General features: G+C 38.2%; 3 protein-coding genes across 4 annotated transcripts; 1 reads left to right on the top strand and 2 right to left on the bottom strand.

Moving 5' to 3' along the window:
• Positions 1 to 585: 585 nt before the first annotated feature.
• trmt11 (tRNA methyltransferase 11 homolog) lies at positions 586 to 11,302 on the bottom strand. 2 transcript variants are annotated; one of them, XM_067510719.1, is made up of 14 exons: positions 11,160 to 11,302; positions 10,908 to 11,059; positions 10,427 to 10,492; positions 9,915 to 9,988; positions 9,705 to 9,786; positions 9,517 to 9,609; positions 8,737 to 8,871; positions 8,454 to 8,610; positions 8,275 to 8,355; positions 8,012 to 8,176; positions 7,302 to 7,374; positions 6,780 to 6,914; positions 4,115 to 4,235; positions 586 to 2,231 (listed from the first exon to the last, which is right to left on the bottom strand). In XM_067510719.1, exons 2-14 carry the CDS (start codon positions 10,983 to 10,985, stop codon positions 2,094 to 2,096), a joined length of 1,398 nt encoding a protein of 465 aa, XP_067366820.1. In that variant the 5' UTR covers positions 10,986 to 11,059; positions 11,160 to 11,302; the 3' UTR covers positions 586 to 2,093. The 2 variants fall into 2 exon arrangements, with proteins under 2 accessions (XP_067366820.1, XP_067366819.1); XM_067510718.1 differs by having other exon boundaries at positions 11,156 to 11,294.
• A 145-nt stretch (positions 11,303 to 11,447) lies between these two features.
• On the top strand, positions 11,448 to 12,939 carry si:dkey-29b11.3 (actin-binding Rho-activating protein-like). Its single transcript, XM_067510721.1, has 2 exons — positions 11,448 to 11,597; positions 11,950 to 12,939. Exon 2 carries the CDS (start codon positions 11,986 to 11,988, stop codon positions 12,493 to 12,495), a length of 510 nt encoding a protein of 169 aa, XP_067366822.1. The 5' UTR covers positions 11,448 to 11,597; positions 11,950 to 11,985; the 3' UTR covers positions 12,496 to 12,939.
• A 90-nt stretch (positions 12,940 to 13,029) lies between these two features.
• On the bottom strand, positions 13,030 to 16,753 carry LOC137130491 (TLD domain-containing protein 2-like). Its single transcript, XM_067510720.1, has 6 exons — positions 16,534 to 16,753; positions 16,034 to 16,180; positions 15,750 to 15,902; positions 15,562 to 15,657; positions 15,264 to 15,337; positions 13,030 to 15,090 (listed from the first exon to the last, which is right to left on the bottom strand). The coding sequence occupies exons 1-6, from the start codon at positions 16,600 to 16,602 to the stop codon at positions 14,952 to 14,954; spliced, it is 678 nt and encodes a 225-aa protein (XP_067366821.1). The 5' UTR covers positions 16,603 to 16,753; the 3' UTR covers positions 13,030 to 14,951.
• Positions 16,754 to 18,230: the final 1,477 nt, after the last annotated feature.

Genomic DNA, 18,230 nt, shown 5'->3' on the forward strand with positions numbered 1-18,230 from the left:
TACTAACAGTAAATCACTCATCCTTCTCCGCTTGCTTTTGGTTAGTTGTCAGCCTGTAGCCTGGATTTGCTCATTTGTTGATGCCATGGTCCTCTGTTGTTGTTCAAAAGCTACTAAAAACACGTCTCTCACACACCGCTCCACTGGATGCCATCTTTCTCTATTTTAAATCTGCCGACCTTTCTGTTTTTAACAAACTTGGCATCATATGCTCTGACTTGGCGCATCTGCTCATACACAACAATAACACTCTAAAAAGTAAGGTCATATTTTCAAGGATCTTGGTTTTTGAAAAGACGAAATGTGTTATCTAGTGGAGTAGAGTGTCTGGCTGATGTGTCTAATAGTTTATGGACAACAAACATCTATGGTGTCAACAAACAAGCAAATCCTGGCTGAAGGCTGACAACTAACCAAATTTGATTAGAGAATATTCAGTGTTGGCTTAAGCATCTGATTATGGATAATACGACTAAGTTATCCTTTAAACCTGCTTTCTTATGTGCAGACTGGGAGATATTGTGGATATGAAGTGGTGAGTGATAAATTAAGCGGACCTAATTCTAGAATATACATATATATAAATAAAAAAATAATAATCTTACCAATAATTGGAATGTCACATTTACTGACAGGTCAGGTCTCAAATAATTATGTCAAGACACAACTCTGCTGCAGTTAGCATTCAACATAAACCAAAACCAGAGCTGAAACATGCACACACACATTTTCCTCAACGTCTGGACAGCATTACGCGTTGTAGAGAGGAACTCCCTACCCCATCATCCTCCATAATTATAGTCTGCATCATTTGAGAGTAGGGGCTCTTGAGAACACGTTTAGTGCACACACAACACACAGACCAACAACTCTTCAAACCTTGTAACAAGAGAGCAGCTGATTTAAAACTTGTGTTGAGCAGAGGGGTCTTCTTTTATAGCAAACGCAGTACTGATTTACAAGTGATGAGCAAAGAAATGCCAAATGAAAGAGGACAGAAGTGATAAATAGAGAAAAAGTTGAGGTCTCTACCTGTCTTGTGGAGGCTTTTGAATGTGCTTGATGATGATAGACACAAGGGCACTGTGGGAACCGTAAACAAAACACACCACAAGCAATGGTGAACCGGGTATCATGTGATGGTGTCTGGAACTCTGCCTGTGAAACAGGGCAAACAGGGAAGTGTGGTGGAAAGGCAGAGGCCCAAATGATAAACAGAGTAAAGGAGTAATGTACATAAAGGCCTGCTCCATAGCTCTCAGGAAATGATTAATGAGCCAAGCAGCATGTAAACTGTGGCTGGAAAACAACAAAAGCTGCTGACTAACTGTAGTGGTGTGTGGTGAGGTCCGGACGCCCTGTCATTTGGGCTCTTGACTTCACAAGGAGGCCCCTCTCGCCTAAACTTGCTCCGTATGTATGAATTAAACATAATCGTGGCTCTAAATCTAGTTTTAAATTTTTTTTTTTGCCTAAAATCAGTCGTCAGCCTGGTCAGTCAAAATCTTCAGTTGTTGTGTGAAGGTACATTAAATGCACAGATGATGAACAGTGATTATAATTTAGTAAATGGAAGGTGCATGCTGTCACATATGGCACACAAAGTTCAGTTGTCTAGGCGTTGTCTAACAAAATATCTGTTTAAAATTATCTTCCCTCACAGAGACTTTAAATTTTCACAATAAACAAAAACTTGGTTTACAAGCTACTTGCTTGGTGTTGTAAAGAATGTAGGTGACATGGAGGGATATTGTGGCTCAAGAGGTAGAGCACATTTTGTCCTTACATATATAATACAAAAAAATTAAAAACCAAAGTCCTTCATATTTTTAAAATAAAATAGCAAAGCAGCATTTACCAATAAACCAGCTCTCTGGTTTAAGACTACAATGTGTCTGTAATAAATAAAGTACATTTTCTCTGTTTATTTGCAAAGAAACAAGTACAGCCTTAAAATGGTGAGAAAGATTTAAAAAATAAACGATAGCAAATAACTTTTCCATGGTTGATGGATTTTGTTTCCACTCATGTGTTTGCTTCTTCTGTTATATAAAGACACTTTAGAAAAGAAGTTTTGTCTTATGATTTCAATATCACTTGTTCACATTAGATGTGTTGTCCTCCTTGCAGCTCCTCTTGTTAAGTCCACTAAAATACTTCTCTCTGAAGGCGTTGTGTCCCTGGTAGGGGCTAAAGCGGGGGTCTGCTAGATGAGCCAGGATTTCCAGTTCCTGTAAAGAGATGTGAAATTAAAAACAACCCTCAATAACAAGCAGCACCCAGTTATGTTTTCATCCCAAAAAGGGGCCTGCGTTAAGGATGTATTTTGAAATCCGACAGCGATTTATTAAAATAAAGGTAATTTTTTAAGTTAAGTCACAGTTTTTCTAGTCAATGAAGTAAATAAATACAAATACATGCGACTGTTACAGCAACAGAAGTCTGTGTACCAAAGCTGGTAGAGACATACCCCCAAAGACTTGCAGCTGTATTTAAAGCGAAAGGTGGTTCAACAAAGTTTTGCCTCAGGGGGGCTGTATACAAATGCACGCCACACTTTTCATATATAATTGGTTTTGTAAAATTGGAAACCATTTATTGTTTTTTTTCCACTTCACAATTATGTATAACTTTGAGTTGCTCTATCACATACAATCTCAATAAAATACATTTACATTTGTGGTTGTAACGGGACAAAATGTGGAAAACTCCAAGGGGTGTGAATACTTTTGTACGGCACTGGGAAGGGATGAAAAGACGGAGGGCACGAGAGAATGAATAATGAGATAAGTTGGTCTTAATGACTCCAATTGTGGATCTGTAATTTGTCAGCTGCACCTCTATTTTGCTTGTTGATTAAAACAATGGAAGTAAACACTTAGCCAACAATCACACTGGTGATGGGCTCAACACATTTAGTGTTAAATTAAAAAAAAATAAGTTTTTTTTTTTTTACTGTACATCCTATTAATAAGAAATTGTGAGTTTTCAGAGAGGTTTTTGGGTACTCGTTGAACATTAAATATTTAGAGCAATTTGGCCCCTTACCAATAAAACACTAAGATATTTTAATGTTCCCACACACCAGGCTATGAACCAAGGAGAACAAATGCAGACAAGTTTGGACTGTGTCCTACTTGAAAATAAAAAACTCTCGAACCTGAGATAGATATAACTATCAGATATGAAACAACTCTGTGTGTGCGTCATAGAGAGCCCTTTATGGGAGCAATTATGGGGTTTTGAAGTGGAATGGATGACAGATTCAAAGATGGATTGTTTTCTATACGACGTGTGATTAGGCCATTTAGGGTTCCGGTATAAAAGAAATGAGCCAACCATGGCCAGATGGTGAGGATTTACCCCAGACAGACAGAGAGACACCATCACTTCCACTTGGGTGACAGGCACATGAAAACATACTATAGATACTACATCCATGTACATGACACATACTTATGTGGTTACATATACAAACAAGTATATGATATACACATTCAAAGCATGAGGCAGGCACACACATGTTCTCATTTTACATAAACCAAGTCATATCTGTGTTCCTGTTCATGCTCACACATACAAAAACATTAAATGTTGAGCAGCACACACAAGTTGGTAGTGTGCGCGTATGTTCTCATTGCAACCACAATACATAACTTAAAAACAAGAAATTCAAAAAGTAATACTTACAATCAAAGGATGAATATGATCAGATTATATCGTTACATTTACAGTCACTTTTGCTGCACGTTTTTCTCTGTTGTAAATTTTGCTAAATCGATCCACGCATTTAACTCCCTTTGCAACAAAGTGAAAACCTATTTTTAAGAAGCTGAATTAATTAAAAACTGAAAAAATTGAAATCTGCCCTTTCAAAAAGTATTTACATCCTTTGCTGTGGCACTCCAAATTTTGGTCGAGTGAAACAAGCTTGTTTTAATTTTTACTGAAATTAGTGTAGAGCATGCCTGGAGTCCCGCTGTGGCAAACTGATTAGTCATAGGAAATGTACAGATTAGAATAGAAAAAATATTGTTCAGAAAAAAAAGTAATGCTGTGTTTACAATATAAAGAAAGAACTAAGCATACATACACTTGTATCATGTGCACATACCTCTGGCTCCTTGATCTTCTCCATGGTGATGAGGCGTCGTGAAGTGTGGCTGGAGAGTGTCTGCTCACAGTTACTGATGAGCCTAAGACATGGATGAAGAGGAACCATTTCATCACAATACCTAGAAAGGGGAGACAAACACACACATATAAATACTAGTTGGACGTGGGGACGGTCTTTACTCTGCCTGAAACCCATAAGAGAGCTAATGGGACAGACACAGGTTTATCCTGAAAAACTACTACATAACTATTGCCAACTTTCCTTTCTCAATCCATTCTTCTTTTTGTTTTTCCTAACTCGAATCACTAAACATTTGACCAATAAAGCGCGACAGTAATCTAACATATAATTTTCAGCAAAGATGAAGCTGGGAAAAAAAAGGACACTGACCTGACGTGTCGCTGGCTTGATCTGTCATCACCAGCCAGGCCAGGTTAAAAATGATGTATTGTTTGCAAATTGACGTTAGTGATGTAGCACTTTCTCTTTACAACCAACAACACAGTAGCAACAGTCCTGACTCAAACCCAGACTTGCACATCCCTGTTTGTCTGCCCTGTTGCTATAGCCACATGTAGGCTTCTGCACTTTTGGGATGTTTGGTTATTGGAGCTAGCACTGATGCAGCCAGGTGATACTTCTGTGCTACCAATCAGTAGTAGTGATGAGCTTAACCTGTTGAGGTTTTGCTATCTAACCATAGGGAAGGCGTTGTCTTTCTGGACTTCTTTTTTCCATAAAAGTTTGTGCACTGGGTGCGTAAAGGGGGCTTTTAGTTGCTACTGGTCACAGGCTCTATTGTGTCTCACTAGTTTAAACTTGTTTTTTTAATATATACTTACTCACTGGAGTAAAACTGAATGCCATAGTTGTGAACAGAGTCGCAGTAACTTTCTAGTGCTATAGTATTGACTGGCATAAAATACCCCAATATGTGTAAGTTAAAAATTACAACCTTAAAATTCATTCCTACTTCTGACAATAGACACATTATGTCCTTGCTTCACATGTTTAGGTTATAATTAGGTCACCTTATGGCTGTGATGACTGATATTCAATCATCTGTCTTGATACTTTTCCTTCATTTATTTTTTTATATGTAGAAGGGGAAGAGAGTTAAGGGGTCTGACCTTGTCTAGACGCCGTCTATTGCTGACAGGACTTTGTGTCACCTGTCATCTCGCTCTCTCTCTCTCTCTCTCTCTCTCTCACACACACACACACACACAAACACACCTCGTTTTCATGAGGCAGACAGACACACAATCCCCACTGTTTCTATCATAGTCACAGCAGCAGAGACATATATGTTGGGGTGACAGAAACCTGATATCTCCCCTGTAGAGCCCCAGATTAGACCCAGGAGACAGGCAAAGTCTGGCCTTACACACACATTCAGGATCATGAATGCAGTTTGCACAGAAACACACCCAGCCTGCAGACCCCAGAGACTGATATTTCACATATCTGACTTGGCTGGCCTCAGACATTTGTTTTGGCATGGTGCTCCAACAGGCACAGAGTCAAGCACTAGTAGATGAGTAGCAAAGACAAATGTGTGAACATGATGACACATATGAATGCATACTCACGTACGCTAGACCACACACGTTCATGCATTTGTTGGCATTCATTCACATTATAAGACAACTGTGGTCATGTAAAGTCAAAGTGTTGTGTTCTGTGCTAGCTCGCACACAACCCTAAATACTAGGGTTTATTTTATTTCGTTTCCGACCACATAATCAGTAAGTTTTAACCCCCCAGGTTTTCTTTCTACCCAAATGTCCGTTGCTGCCGGTGTCTGTTGTGGTTCATAACTTTTTTCGGCAAACACCTGCACTTCTAGTCAGCACCTTCTTTTAACACACAGATCATTTGACAATGCCCAACTTTGTTCAGAAGAGCTGCCTTATATGTGGCCAAAGTATAAAGGAACTCACGCCTGTCAGTTGTGGTTTGCTGTGGCCCAGCTGTATGTGCAGAAAAAACCTCAACACACCTGTATACTGCTGCATATGAGTCCAGTCATTTACACAGACACATACTGGACAATTTTTTATAGGAGCAGGATTTAAATAGTGTTTAAGAGAAATGTTGGAAGACAGAAAACCCTAACTGAAAACTGCATCTAACAGTCTACTGGCGTCAAAGTGAAAGTGTGCTAACAGTTCCCAGGGTTGTTTAAAGCCTTTTAAGCAGTCTGCATTATATTTACATTTCCCATGACTAATAAACAATGCCACATTTAATTATAAGTGCCCATTAACTATTCAGACCACTAATAGATGTTAAATTTTTTAGATTTCGCCTATGACAAGCCTGTACTGTGCAATTTTGTTTTATGAAATAAGACTGCCCCCTATTGGTAAGAATTATTTGGAGACAAGCATAATTTCAGCCAATAATTCTCCATCTAACCTATGAAGACAAAGTACACTAGAAGTGCAAAGTAGACAATCTATTATCAAAATATGAATCTTCATGTACCAGGCACAGTTTTAAACAAGATTGAAAAAAGATAATAATAATAATAATAATAATAATAATAATAATAATAATAATAATAATAATAATAATAATAATAATAAGTCACACTTGCTTTGAGAGCAGAAAATTGTGATTCTGTAGTACGCACGCTCATTGGCATTAGCATACTTACTCTGGTCGGTACACAGGCAGCCAATAGACGAGCCTCCCACCCATGACCAGGTGGTGGGCAGAGAAGTTTAACAAGTCTGAGAAGATGTCACTCAGGTGGTACGCTTGTGATACCGGAACATGAGACTCTACATAGCTGATCAAAAGAAATTAACTGAGTTAGAACAAAATGATAAAATATTGACAATTCAATAGCACACTGGCCAAAAGTCTCCATTATTTTCTTAATTTCTATATTGATTTGTTGTTAGTCTTCTGAGTTTCCTAAAGTCCAGTAAAGGGAGTTTTGTCATCTTTTCCTTCATGCATATGACAGTAATATCAATGTTATACATTTTTCCACAACTTTTACCTTCCAAAATTAATTATATGATTATATGGCTTATAGTTCTTGCTGTCCACAAACATAAATAAGGAGGAACTTCCAATTAAAGTTAACAATGAAAAAGTTGTCAAAGAAAAAGTTGCCCCATGTCAGAAAGTGCCTAAAGATAATGGTGTTAGAAATATCAGTGGAACTTACATGCTCTCTGCGGGTTTAGTAATGTCTCTGTGGGAGCCTGTTCGCCTAGTGGACTCACGAATGCCATAGGGAGCTGAAAACAAAAACACACACAGGAATTACTAAACAAAACACAAAGTGTAGCCGGTTATAAGAGCAACCCAAAGCCTATACAGATGTAGCTGCAGCACATGTTGACTGCAATACTGCTACCAGCTTGAATGATTAAAAACGCCTCCACGTGATCCAAAACACAACAGGTTTCATTTTTGATCAGCACACGTCTTACACACCTTCAACAACACACATTCCTACTCAAACACCCACATCCAAGTTCTCTCCCACTGTGCTCAGCAAACAAATAGCATCTGGTGGTCCCTACACCACTGCGAAATATGCCAAACAACATTCAGTGGTCCTAAAGTACTTGACTCTCATTGGCCTCACTGAGTTTGATTTTTGCATGCTTTGTAACACATGTAAGTCGCTTTGGATTAAAGCACCTGCCAAATGACCTAATGTAAATGTATATGTAGTCTACAATGCTTGCTTAGCACCTGGGTGGCCCAGCTTCATATAATCTGGCTAAACACATTTTTTTAAGAATACAACAGTGAACAATATCATCTTAAAATGCCTCAAATGATTAACTGTAGGAATTACACCACAGCAACTCACATGTTTTCACATACAGCAGGCCTAGTGGTTATAGCAGTAAACTTGGAACTTACGATCAGTAATGATAGCGTCGAAAAGAGCAGCCTCCCTCCACACAGGCTTGGATGCATCAGACACCATAACATCTAAATACATCTTTTCTGTTCCATATTGTCGCAGGTTGGCTCTAATATTCTCATCGGGTCCTCGCCATTTTTGGTTTTTACGGCTTGACCGACCTGAAAAAGAAAGGCACTTTTAGGATATTTAGATATTAATCAATTCCAAGCTGACTACAGTTAATTTGACACGTAACCTCAGATAGGAGAAAACTCACCTTTGCCATGAATAGTATTGTAATCAATATCTGTTCCACAGACATAAGCTCCAAAATGAGAACACGCTACCAACAGGCTCCCTAAATCAGATCAAGAGATAAAAAACAGAAAGAATTTATTGATCTATAATCTTCAGAATATAGTACCCTCACACACATGTCTGACAAGGTTAACTTACCTGTACCAACAAAAGGGTCAAAAACGAGGTCATTCTCTTTGACCTTGGCGTGGTTTGCCATGATGAATGAAAGGCCAGCATCCATGCTGGTGTTTCCTATGAAGTGTCTATTCTTTACACTATGGGAGCGAATAAGTTCACGCTGTCCATCTGCAATCTGGTGCAAGAGTGTATTGGGAAGAGTTTGGTTTTAGACAAAATGCTGGAAAATATTTTGGAGGATATGTATAAGCATAAACAGTACAAGTAAAGTGTAAACAAGTATAAAAAGTCTGTATCTTACCCATCTACCAAAGAAAATGTTGTCTGGATGCTCTGGGATGTTGTTGGGGTCTGTGCCATAATCTTCCAACAAACAGAAGATGTGCTGTGGGCTCTTAAGGTTCACTGTGCCCTCAAATGGAAGATATTCCATAGCCTATAGTGACAACAAAGAAAATAGAACAGATATTACAGAACATCTGAAAAATACATATACAGTGTAGATTTTGTTCTTCGTGCTTTCTGTTTAATCACATTCGAGTTAGAAAAAAAAACAAAAAACAATGGACAAAACATTCAACTGACACATCTCAGCTTTAATGTGAATAGTCTTTGTTCAACATTGTTGACACATTGGTAGCAAAGTGCAAGGGTTCAAAAGTAAATGGACTCCTAATATATTCCTGAAACGTCAGTTGAAGACCTTCTCTGTCAATATAGAAAACTAAAGAGCAGTGGTATTTTTATGAATGAATTTACAATGAAAAATTGGCTCATCCTTTTCAGGGGTCGCCACAGCGAATCATGTGCCTCCTGAATTTACAATGAAAAATATTCATATAATTAATGACTTAGTCAACCCATCTTGAATTTGAATATGAATATGAATTTACAATGAAAAATATTATAAAATGGTTACTGAAAATTTCTGGCAGAGCAACACCTGCTGTCTGCGAGTCAAGAGCGTTTGCTACTTTTGCTGATGTAAACCTACTCAAATTCTAGATGGTTTGACTAAGTAATTCATTCATTCATTCCCACAAGCACATAAACATACTACACCTGTACCATAAACACTCACATCAATCTTTTTTATTCTGTCTCCAAACTCTACAGTCTTGTTGAAGGTGTAGACATTTATTCTATATGTGGAGTCTTTCTGCATAAACACCCTCTGTAGGGAAATGCAGAGAAACAGCACAAATTATACAAATTATTAGCTTAAATTCTTTATGATGCATATGATTTTTTTAAGTTCAAGTTACCAACCATGTTTTCTGATGGGTAATTCAAGAGGGATGCTCTGAGTTCACTGTGTGTCCGTCCATGGCCCCACAATTCAAAAGCAGACCTGGAAGATTAATCCAACTGAAACTACATCTACAGCAGACTATACTCAATAACCAAAACTGCCAAAGTACATTATGTTCCCCATCTCCATTGATATAAAAAGTGAAAAAAAAAAAGTACCAAACCTACTTTGCACAAACAGATCTGGTCATGATGCCGTGGACATCATCCTCTGCCAGACCGTCCAGACACCAGAAAGGCGACTAAGAGAGGAATAGAGGAAAAACGATAAGTGAATGTGGAAATGTACGTCGGAGCACTGCATTAAACCAAAAGATATATATAATTAGAGGACTTATCTCATAATTACTAGATCCGTATCTCGTAATTACGAATTACAGAACTACGGATTCGATGCTGGTATTTACTAGTGTTCAAAAGATCCGGATCTCGTGATTACGAGAAACATAACTCGTAAATACGAAATCCGTATATCGTAATTACGAGATAAGGTCTCTGATTTTCTTTTGGTGAATGCAATGCGCCGTCGTAGAAAATGAGGTCCACACAACAAAAGCGTTACAGTATAATGAGGAAGATGTTAGATCATCACTATGTAGCCAAATTATTTATTACAATGAGAAGGGGAAAACAGGAGGACAATGATCAAAATACATAACAAATAGGGTCGATGTGCAAACCTTTTCTTTGAAGTTTTCACACGGAAGGAATGGTTTTCCTCTGAGAGCCAGCAGAGCCTTAATCTCCTGCAAGCATGAGCACCAGTGATTGAGCTATACTTCTTATTGTATTAAAAAAACATTCATTTTTATTCACATCCTACGTGTGGTATGATATGCAACAGCCTATGTATTTCTTGTATGGCTCACTTTACACTCCGGGTTCGTAATGCAGGCTGCTTCTGCAAGCAGAACTCCCTGTGACAAACAACTCGATCTTCACATCTTCATGTGCAAATACCCTTTAATTATTACTTTTAGTGGGACGGGAGCACAGTAGACTACATTTTAAAACAAGCAGAGACACTCATTATACTTAACATGATTCAGTTTTAAGTTCAGAATGAATTAACGATGCCAAATTCTGCTTATTTCACAAAAAAGAAGCTAAGTTAAAGACAGTAAAAAACGAGACAGAAATGAAAAGAAGTCTGAATGTTACCGCTAGCCTGAAGTCCAGATTATCTTGGGCGAGATGGAAAAGATACTGGAGACATGACCGACTATTGGAAGTCGCCATTGTTGGTGCGGATTCAAAATACGCCCGAGTTCAAACCGAGCTCTGAATCAAGGTGCCCTTGCAGACCAAATTACCTTACATGGCAGAAGAATGTGATTTTTCAGTTCATTATATTCCATTTCTTCAGGTTAAATTGTGCAGTATGTCTTTTTTTATATGCGTATTTTTACCTACAAAGAGAGAACCAGTGCTTATCCAAGCTACTGTTTTGGAGAATCTTCGCATCGTTACGTTTAACTAGCTCTAGTTGTATTAGAGATACGGCCATTCACTGTTTGCTTAATTTAAATTAATAACATATCACTTGCAGGAAACTCTTGTGGATTTCTCATGTGGACGGCAATTTCCTCTCTCCCGTCCACAAAGTAATCTGCTTTATTTCGGTGGCACTTGTTATCTCCGCCCTCTCAGACCAGTGATTGGCTGCTCGGAAATTCTCTAACAGATCAGTGGCAGGTACAGATGTCGATCACGATGGATTTCGTGTCGAACGAGGAATCCGCACTCCTGCTGCTGTCAGCACTGTCGTGCTATTGTTTATTTTGTTTTGCAGTTTGGATACAATGGAAAATTATTTCTAGGTGAACATCAGCTCGATTCAGCGTGTAAGATGTAAGTTGGATAATGTTTGATAATGGTTCCAATTTAGTGAAACGTTGTATAGGCCTACTGTACATTGTAGCTTCACTTCTTTATATGTCAGGTAATATTTTCACTTTACTCCTTAGTTTTTATGACAGAATATGTGTTGTTTACATTATAGGTTAACACTGCACTCCAGGACTACAGTCTTTTAAATTTACATTTACAAGGCTAGAACTTTATTCATATGATTTTATGTAGTTTTTTTAAATATATAAAAGCACTGAAAAGTTTATGGGAAGCCAACATTATATTTCTGTATGTAGCCAAAAAACAAACAAACAAAAAAAAAAACAGTTACATTGAGACTATTCCTCCACAGATTTAGTAATAAGGCCAAACACCCAGCACCATCATCATGGAAACAGAAGACAACAATTCACCTTCTGCTCAATTCAGCCAAGATGATGCAGTGTGCATTGTTTCTGTGAAAGGCTTGAAGGAGAACTGGCAGAAGTGGTCTGATGATCGCCAGGACTATCAGAAGAAAAACCCCTTCAGTCATGATACCAGACCCAGCGTGGTGGTACCCCAGAAAGGGCAGGACGACTATGGGAGGCCCCTGCAGGGCTCCATGACAGATCAGCGAGGGAAGGATGCTCAAACACACATCAGCAGAGAGGTTCAGGAGTTGTGTCAGGTGATAAGGAACATTGGAGAGTCGGGAGGCAAAGAGGGGAGTGGAAGCAGCAAAGGAGAGAAAGTGATCACTGTACAGTTTGGGAAACTCTTCCAGCATTATGTAACTGTCTCAAATAAACTGGTGGGAATTCTTCTACGAGCGAGGAAGCAGAGGCTGGTTGACTTTGACGGGGAGATGCTGTGGCAGGGGAAAGATAACCATGTAGTTATCACTCTGTTGCAGTGACCAAAAGCATGCTGTTAATACCCTCATTCATGTCACCGTTACAACTGCAATGGACAGTACAGAGATATTTCATGGCAGCACTTGACATTAAACCTGAAAAAAAATCAGAAAATCCAAAGGGAAATAATAACTTAATGACAGAGATGAGAGATGCATTGCCAATATGTATAAGGATGGGTCGGCCTCATGCTGCCCACATTTCTGTCAGTGTTTTTAGTTACATCAGGAACAAACCATTTTTCATCAGTTTACATTCATACATATTATTACTCGGTTTTTAGGAGCCATGCAGTGATTGATTAGATGCCATAATATCTGCTGCTACTATTGGAAGTAATGTCTAAACAAAGTTGTAGCAGCAATGTTGATAAATTAGCAGCTTATGCTTGTTTAATTATAATAAAGACAGCAAATACAGGGTCATGTTCATTTTATGTAATTGCTTTGTGACCTGAAAATGCTGTAACAAACAAAATTCTATATTTATATTAAACAAATCATCAAAAATCTTTGATGCACTTTTTATTTTGTATGTAAGTATGGCTACTCTCATATCAAATATACATTTAAAGGACTCACTCTAATGTGGTCTTCTTGTACCCTACATGTGCACTGTGGACCTTTTGTGAAACATACTTTTAACTATAATTAAATAAGATTATAATATGCTAATATGTCTATATTTTAAAAATATGATCAGGATAATTCTATTTTTTTTTTTTTTAAATTATGGGGCTTTTTGTGTGAATATTTCAGACAGATGCTGAACGGTACACTGTTAAACAGTCTCACTTCCTTGTGTTGTGTCCTGAAAGCGCAGTGACAGATTTAAGAAGGCAGAATTTTAACTGTGGACAGCAGGCAGTTTTTTAAATTAAATCTAGTTCATCAACTTAATTTATATGGGCCCAAATTTGCCTCAAGTTGCTTACAAACTGTACAGCAGCGACACTGTCTGTCCTTAAACCCTCTGACTAGATAAGGAAAAATTCCACAAAGAAAAACACCTAACAAAGAAACGGAAGAAACCTCAGGAAGAGAAGCAGAAGAACAATGCCTCCCTGAATGGACAGATGTGCAAGAGTAGACGTGTTTATTACTGGCAATTAAAATGACAACATTGGGAATGTTGAGCAACTTCCAGGAAAATAACATCATCTCCTCTATGAAGACTGGGAAAAAAAGCAGAATGCAAGAAGAGGGCCTATAATAGGTAGGTCCTGCAGTTAGCTGGGGATGGGCAGGAGGACTGGAATCTGAGAACTAAGTGTACAGGGTTGAGTAAAAAAGGAAAAAACAAATAAGAAGAAGTGGATTCGTTAATAATTTTTAATGTCTTAAAAGCCCTGTATTCTCTAACATCTTTCAGGGCTCAATGAATGAAATCATAAAGTGCTGTAATATGGTACAAATTGTTGGATTTAGTTAAAATTCTTGCTTAACTATTTGCAGACTTTAAGTACTACAATGTGGCCAGCAAAAAAAGGCATTACAATAATAAAGTCTCAATGCCTTTTATCTCTGAATTTAACATGAACAGAAATTGTTGAATTTGAGCTTTTTGTCTGTGAACACAACAGGAGAAATTTTCAGAGATTCTAATTTGTCACATGTACAGTGAAGAAATAGGTGATGTTGTTTAATGGCTTTTTTATATTAAGATGTGTGTTTTGACAGATTTGACTAGACAGATTTGAATTTACACACAAAAAAATTTAATAAGACATATAGTACAGCTGTGACATGAACATCTGCATTTCATTTTGCAGTCGTATAAATAAATATATTTTACTATTTAGATCATAAAAAAGCAAACATTTTTGACACACTACGAGCACGAAGCCAGGAAGGTTTGGCTTCCCTAAAGCATGACATCTCATCATCCTGCAGCAGATGCAAATGTCCTACATTAAAAAAACAGAAGTGACAGTTAGCAGTTGACATCCCTTCCTCCTTAAACTGTACAAATTACAGGTAATAAAGTCTTTATAGTGTAAGACTATACTGTATTTCTTTTGTTACACCTGAGAGGTTTTCATCAGTATTGTTCAAATAGAGAACTAGACCATACAGTTATTGTAGGCAGTTATTCTTTTTCTTCTTCATAGAGGAGGTGATGCTATTTCCCTGAGAGTTGCTCAAAATCCCCTATGTTCTCATTTTGGACCTTGATGATGTTACAGTGTTATCAACATAAATTAAAAATGTGCCTTTTTGGTCTTAAAGTTATAAAGACCCAACCAAATAGAATATAATGCCCACTGTCGAAAGGGGCTTCCGACAGTTCATGGACTAGTGTCAGCCATGTACACAGATGATACCGTGGTAACTGATCTATCAGGTCTGGTACTGTAGTGATTTGACCACATGTACTTTTTGAAGTCCCAGTGTTCTGTTACTCCTGAGAGGACTCTGGGTCCGCCTTTGATGGGATCTCATCTTTTCAGATGTGTCCTTCAATACTGCACGGTCCAAACCTCGAGGTCTTTTACAATGAAGTCTTCCTCTGTGGACAGAGGTGCATTGTGGAAGGTGGGACAGGAGAAGCTTGCACCATGGTACAGATCAGCATCCAGCCACAGGGCAAAGCCACCTCTACAGATCAGGAAGAAATATCACATTAACATCAAACCTTTAAATACTGCTAATATTTTAGTCTGCAGATCCAGTATCTGGCACTGTAATCCCAGATTTCTTATTATTAACCATTAAAGTAGTTATTTTATGGGCATTTTTAAAATGTTCTTTGCCATTACTTGACAACTTACCCTCCTCCACCAATCTGCAGAGACTCCAAGTTGCCACTCACAAAGTATGAGTTCTCACCACTCCATCTGTAGACCTGGATAAACAACAAATGCAAGACATAAGAAATGAATAATCAAGCCAAGTAAACAAATCCTGAAAAGTATTAGTTTCCCCAGATTGTGTTTACTTTTTTAAACTCGACAATTTCTCTTTAATGTAAATAGAAGAATAAAACTGATCTTATAGTGGACTTGTTTCTTATCAGAGCTGATCATAGATAAGATTCTGGAACAGCACAGTGATCAATTCAACTCTTACCTGAAACTCAGGGCTGAAGCTGAACAGGAAGGTTTCTCCAGTACTGTAGCAGTATTTACTGATTCTGAATGAATCAGAAGAAAAAGCCCCAAACACCTTAAAAGACCAAGTCAACAGGTCAATAAAGAAGCACGCACAGTTGTGGTCGCAGCTTAGCAACTTTGTAGCGTTAAGACAAAGATTCAAACCTTTTTCTTCATGTCCTTGATGACCAGCAGAACAGGACTGTCCAGACCAGCCATATTCCTGTACAGTGTCTTCAGGCTGCTGCCATGAATGGCAGTGCTGTAGACCATTTCCCATGGATAACCATGAGTCCTTGGTGGGATTTGTGTAGCAAGCTGTTAGAAAATAACTTTTAAGTCTAAACATGTCATGCTGACAGGTAATGCCAAGAAATAATTGCTTATGGCTGTAATCTGTGCAAATTGTTAACACTGAGGAGTCACAAATGTTACAGGATATAGCTTACTTGCTGTAAGTGATGGTCACCCAATAGTTGGCTCCGGTTACTCAGAACAAGGGCAGCATCTTCCTCCTGGTAATCAGAGTCTTCTGGTTTGGAGTCACCCGAGCTATTAAGGCTCAAGTGACACTTCGAGTCCTTCACTGTGATTATCTAGAAGTGGGCACAAATGCCACAAATAAGTTAGAACACACTCAAGTTTTCATCGACAGTTTTCCCGTATTTTTGTTTCCCTAATCGATTTTCCCTACACTGCCTGCATAGTGCTGTGGTCTCATATACAGAAAGTGTGCATGTAAAATAATAAAGACAAACATGTTATTTAACGAGGAACTAACAAGATGTAAGTGTAACTCTAACATAACTGCAAATTACCTAATATTCAGATTGCTAATGACAAGCTAGTGAAGAAGCACAGCTGGATGGATGATAATGAAAATATTTAACCCCTGAAATAAATCTTCTGCCCCATAAACAAAGCAGATCTAACACGATAATATTGTTACCTCCACATATGGCTCTACACAATCACTGGCAAAATAAAGCACTTTGATATTATCTGGTAGCAGTTTCATAGCTCCTGTTTTCTCTCTCTAGATCTAAACTCCACACAAGCACATGTCAAAGCAAACCAGCCAGGATTCATCCTTTTTATACCCTCTGGATAACTTTCACTTTCAGTGTTTGAAATGCCATTGGTTGAAAACATGAGTCAGGGGGCTTCTCACTGGACCAATCTGAAGAGAGCAGTTTATTTTCTCTCAAAAGATTTGTTTTCTCGGAAATACAGTTCTTACGCCAAAAACTGGGAAGAAGGAGGGTCAGAACTAGAATGTGTAGATGTTGAGGGAGAAAAAGAATCTGGGATAACTGCCAGACGCTTTACCTACTGTAACTGGAGCTTTTTTGTTGCCAACCTTAATCCCGTTTTGCTCGCGTTCCTGCAGTAGAACCGCGCGACCGTTATTACAGGCAACATAACCGGATCGTTTATGTCTGTGAACATTCTCAGGTATGCTGTTGAGGTTTTCCGGTAGTTGATTCTTTTAAGCAAGAAGTGTGTGTGTGTGGTTTTAGTTAAGGCAACCGGGGCACTAAAGGAAAAAAAAGAGTTTGGATATGTCGAAAGGCAAACAAACACACTGTGGTGAAGTGTTCTTCCAAACGCCAGACACAATCAAAGGTGCCGTGAGTGCGTAAGCAGCACGTTTAGTAATGCGGTAGTCAGACAAACTGCATTTAGAATATTTGAGAGAACAAAAACATGCAGTCTTTTATCGCAAGAGTCAGTTAGATTTGCAGAAACAACGGTATGAGTCCCAGAGCTCCAAAGAGGAGAATCGCACCCTGAAGAACTACATCAACTTTAAAGCAAAACAACAAATACATCTGTACCTTTGATTTATTTGTTATTATCTAATGTTAACACTCACTGGCCATATTATTATTAAGACCTGTACAATCTAATGCAGCAGGTCTCCCATTAATTCTACATTTACAATATTATAATGTCTCAGTTTTTAAGTTGAAACTGTCAGAAAGGTGATAACGCTATCACCCATCTAAACTCTGTTTATTATTAAGGTCATAGGGCTTGGTGGAGTCATACTGGGGTGCATTATAAGAAGAGGTGTTTCTAATGCTAAATGCGAAAGGGTAATTTAAAATAGGGTTGCAATTGAATGTGCATTAGATTGTACAGTTGTACCTAATAAAGTGGCCAGTGACTGTAGTTGATAATAACTTAGCACCTCCTCTGGACTATTTGTGTCATTGGGCTCATAGAACATAATACAAACAAGAACATCCATATGACATGACTGTTTGCTCCATTACTTTGCAATTAATGCTGCTTTTTACAGGTTCGAAGTGGCTATTGGTGATCAATGCTGAGCAATAACCAGAAATGCCGCATTAGAGTGAGGACAATATTTTAAAGAACCATGCACCGACTGACTGCTGCTGCTGAAAGTAACGTTCAAACTTGTGAGTTTTTAGCAGCAGTGTACTAATCAATTACCACGTTATGCTTGTTGCCTTTTTGTTTGCTGTAGGGGCTTTATGGCCTGTAAGCAATGACTAGTAGAGTTGAAGATGAATAAGATACTGTAAAGCCATTTTAATAATGCAGTTAATAACTGCATTAGAGACATACTGAGACTTTGCCATGAGGAAATCATACTGATAAGCAGCATTATTTATT

This window comes from Channa argus, chromosome 7 (assembly GCF_033026475.1).
Source record: "Channa argus isolate prfri chromosome 7, Channa argus male v1.0, whole genome shotgun sequence".
Taxonomy (NCBI): Eukaryota; Metazoa; Chordata; class Actinopteri; order Anabantiformes; family Channidae; genus Channa; species Channa argus.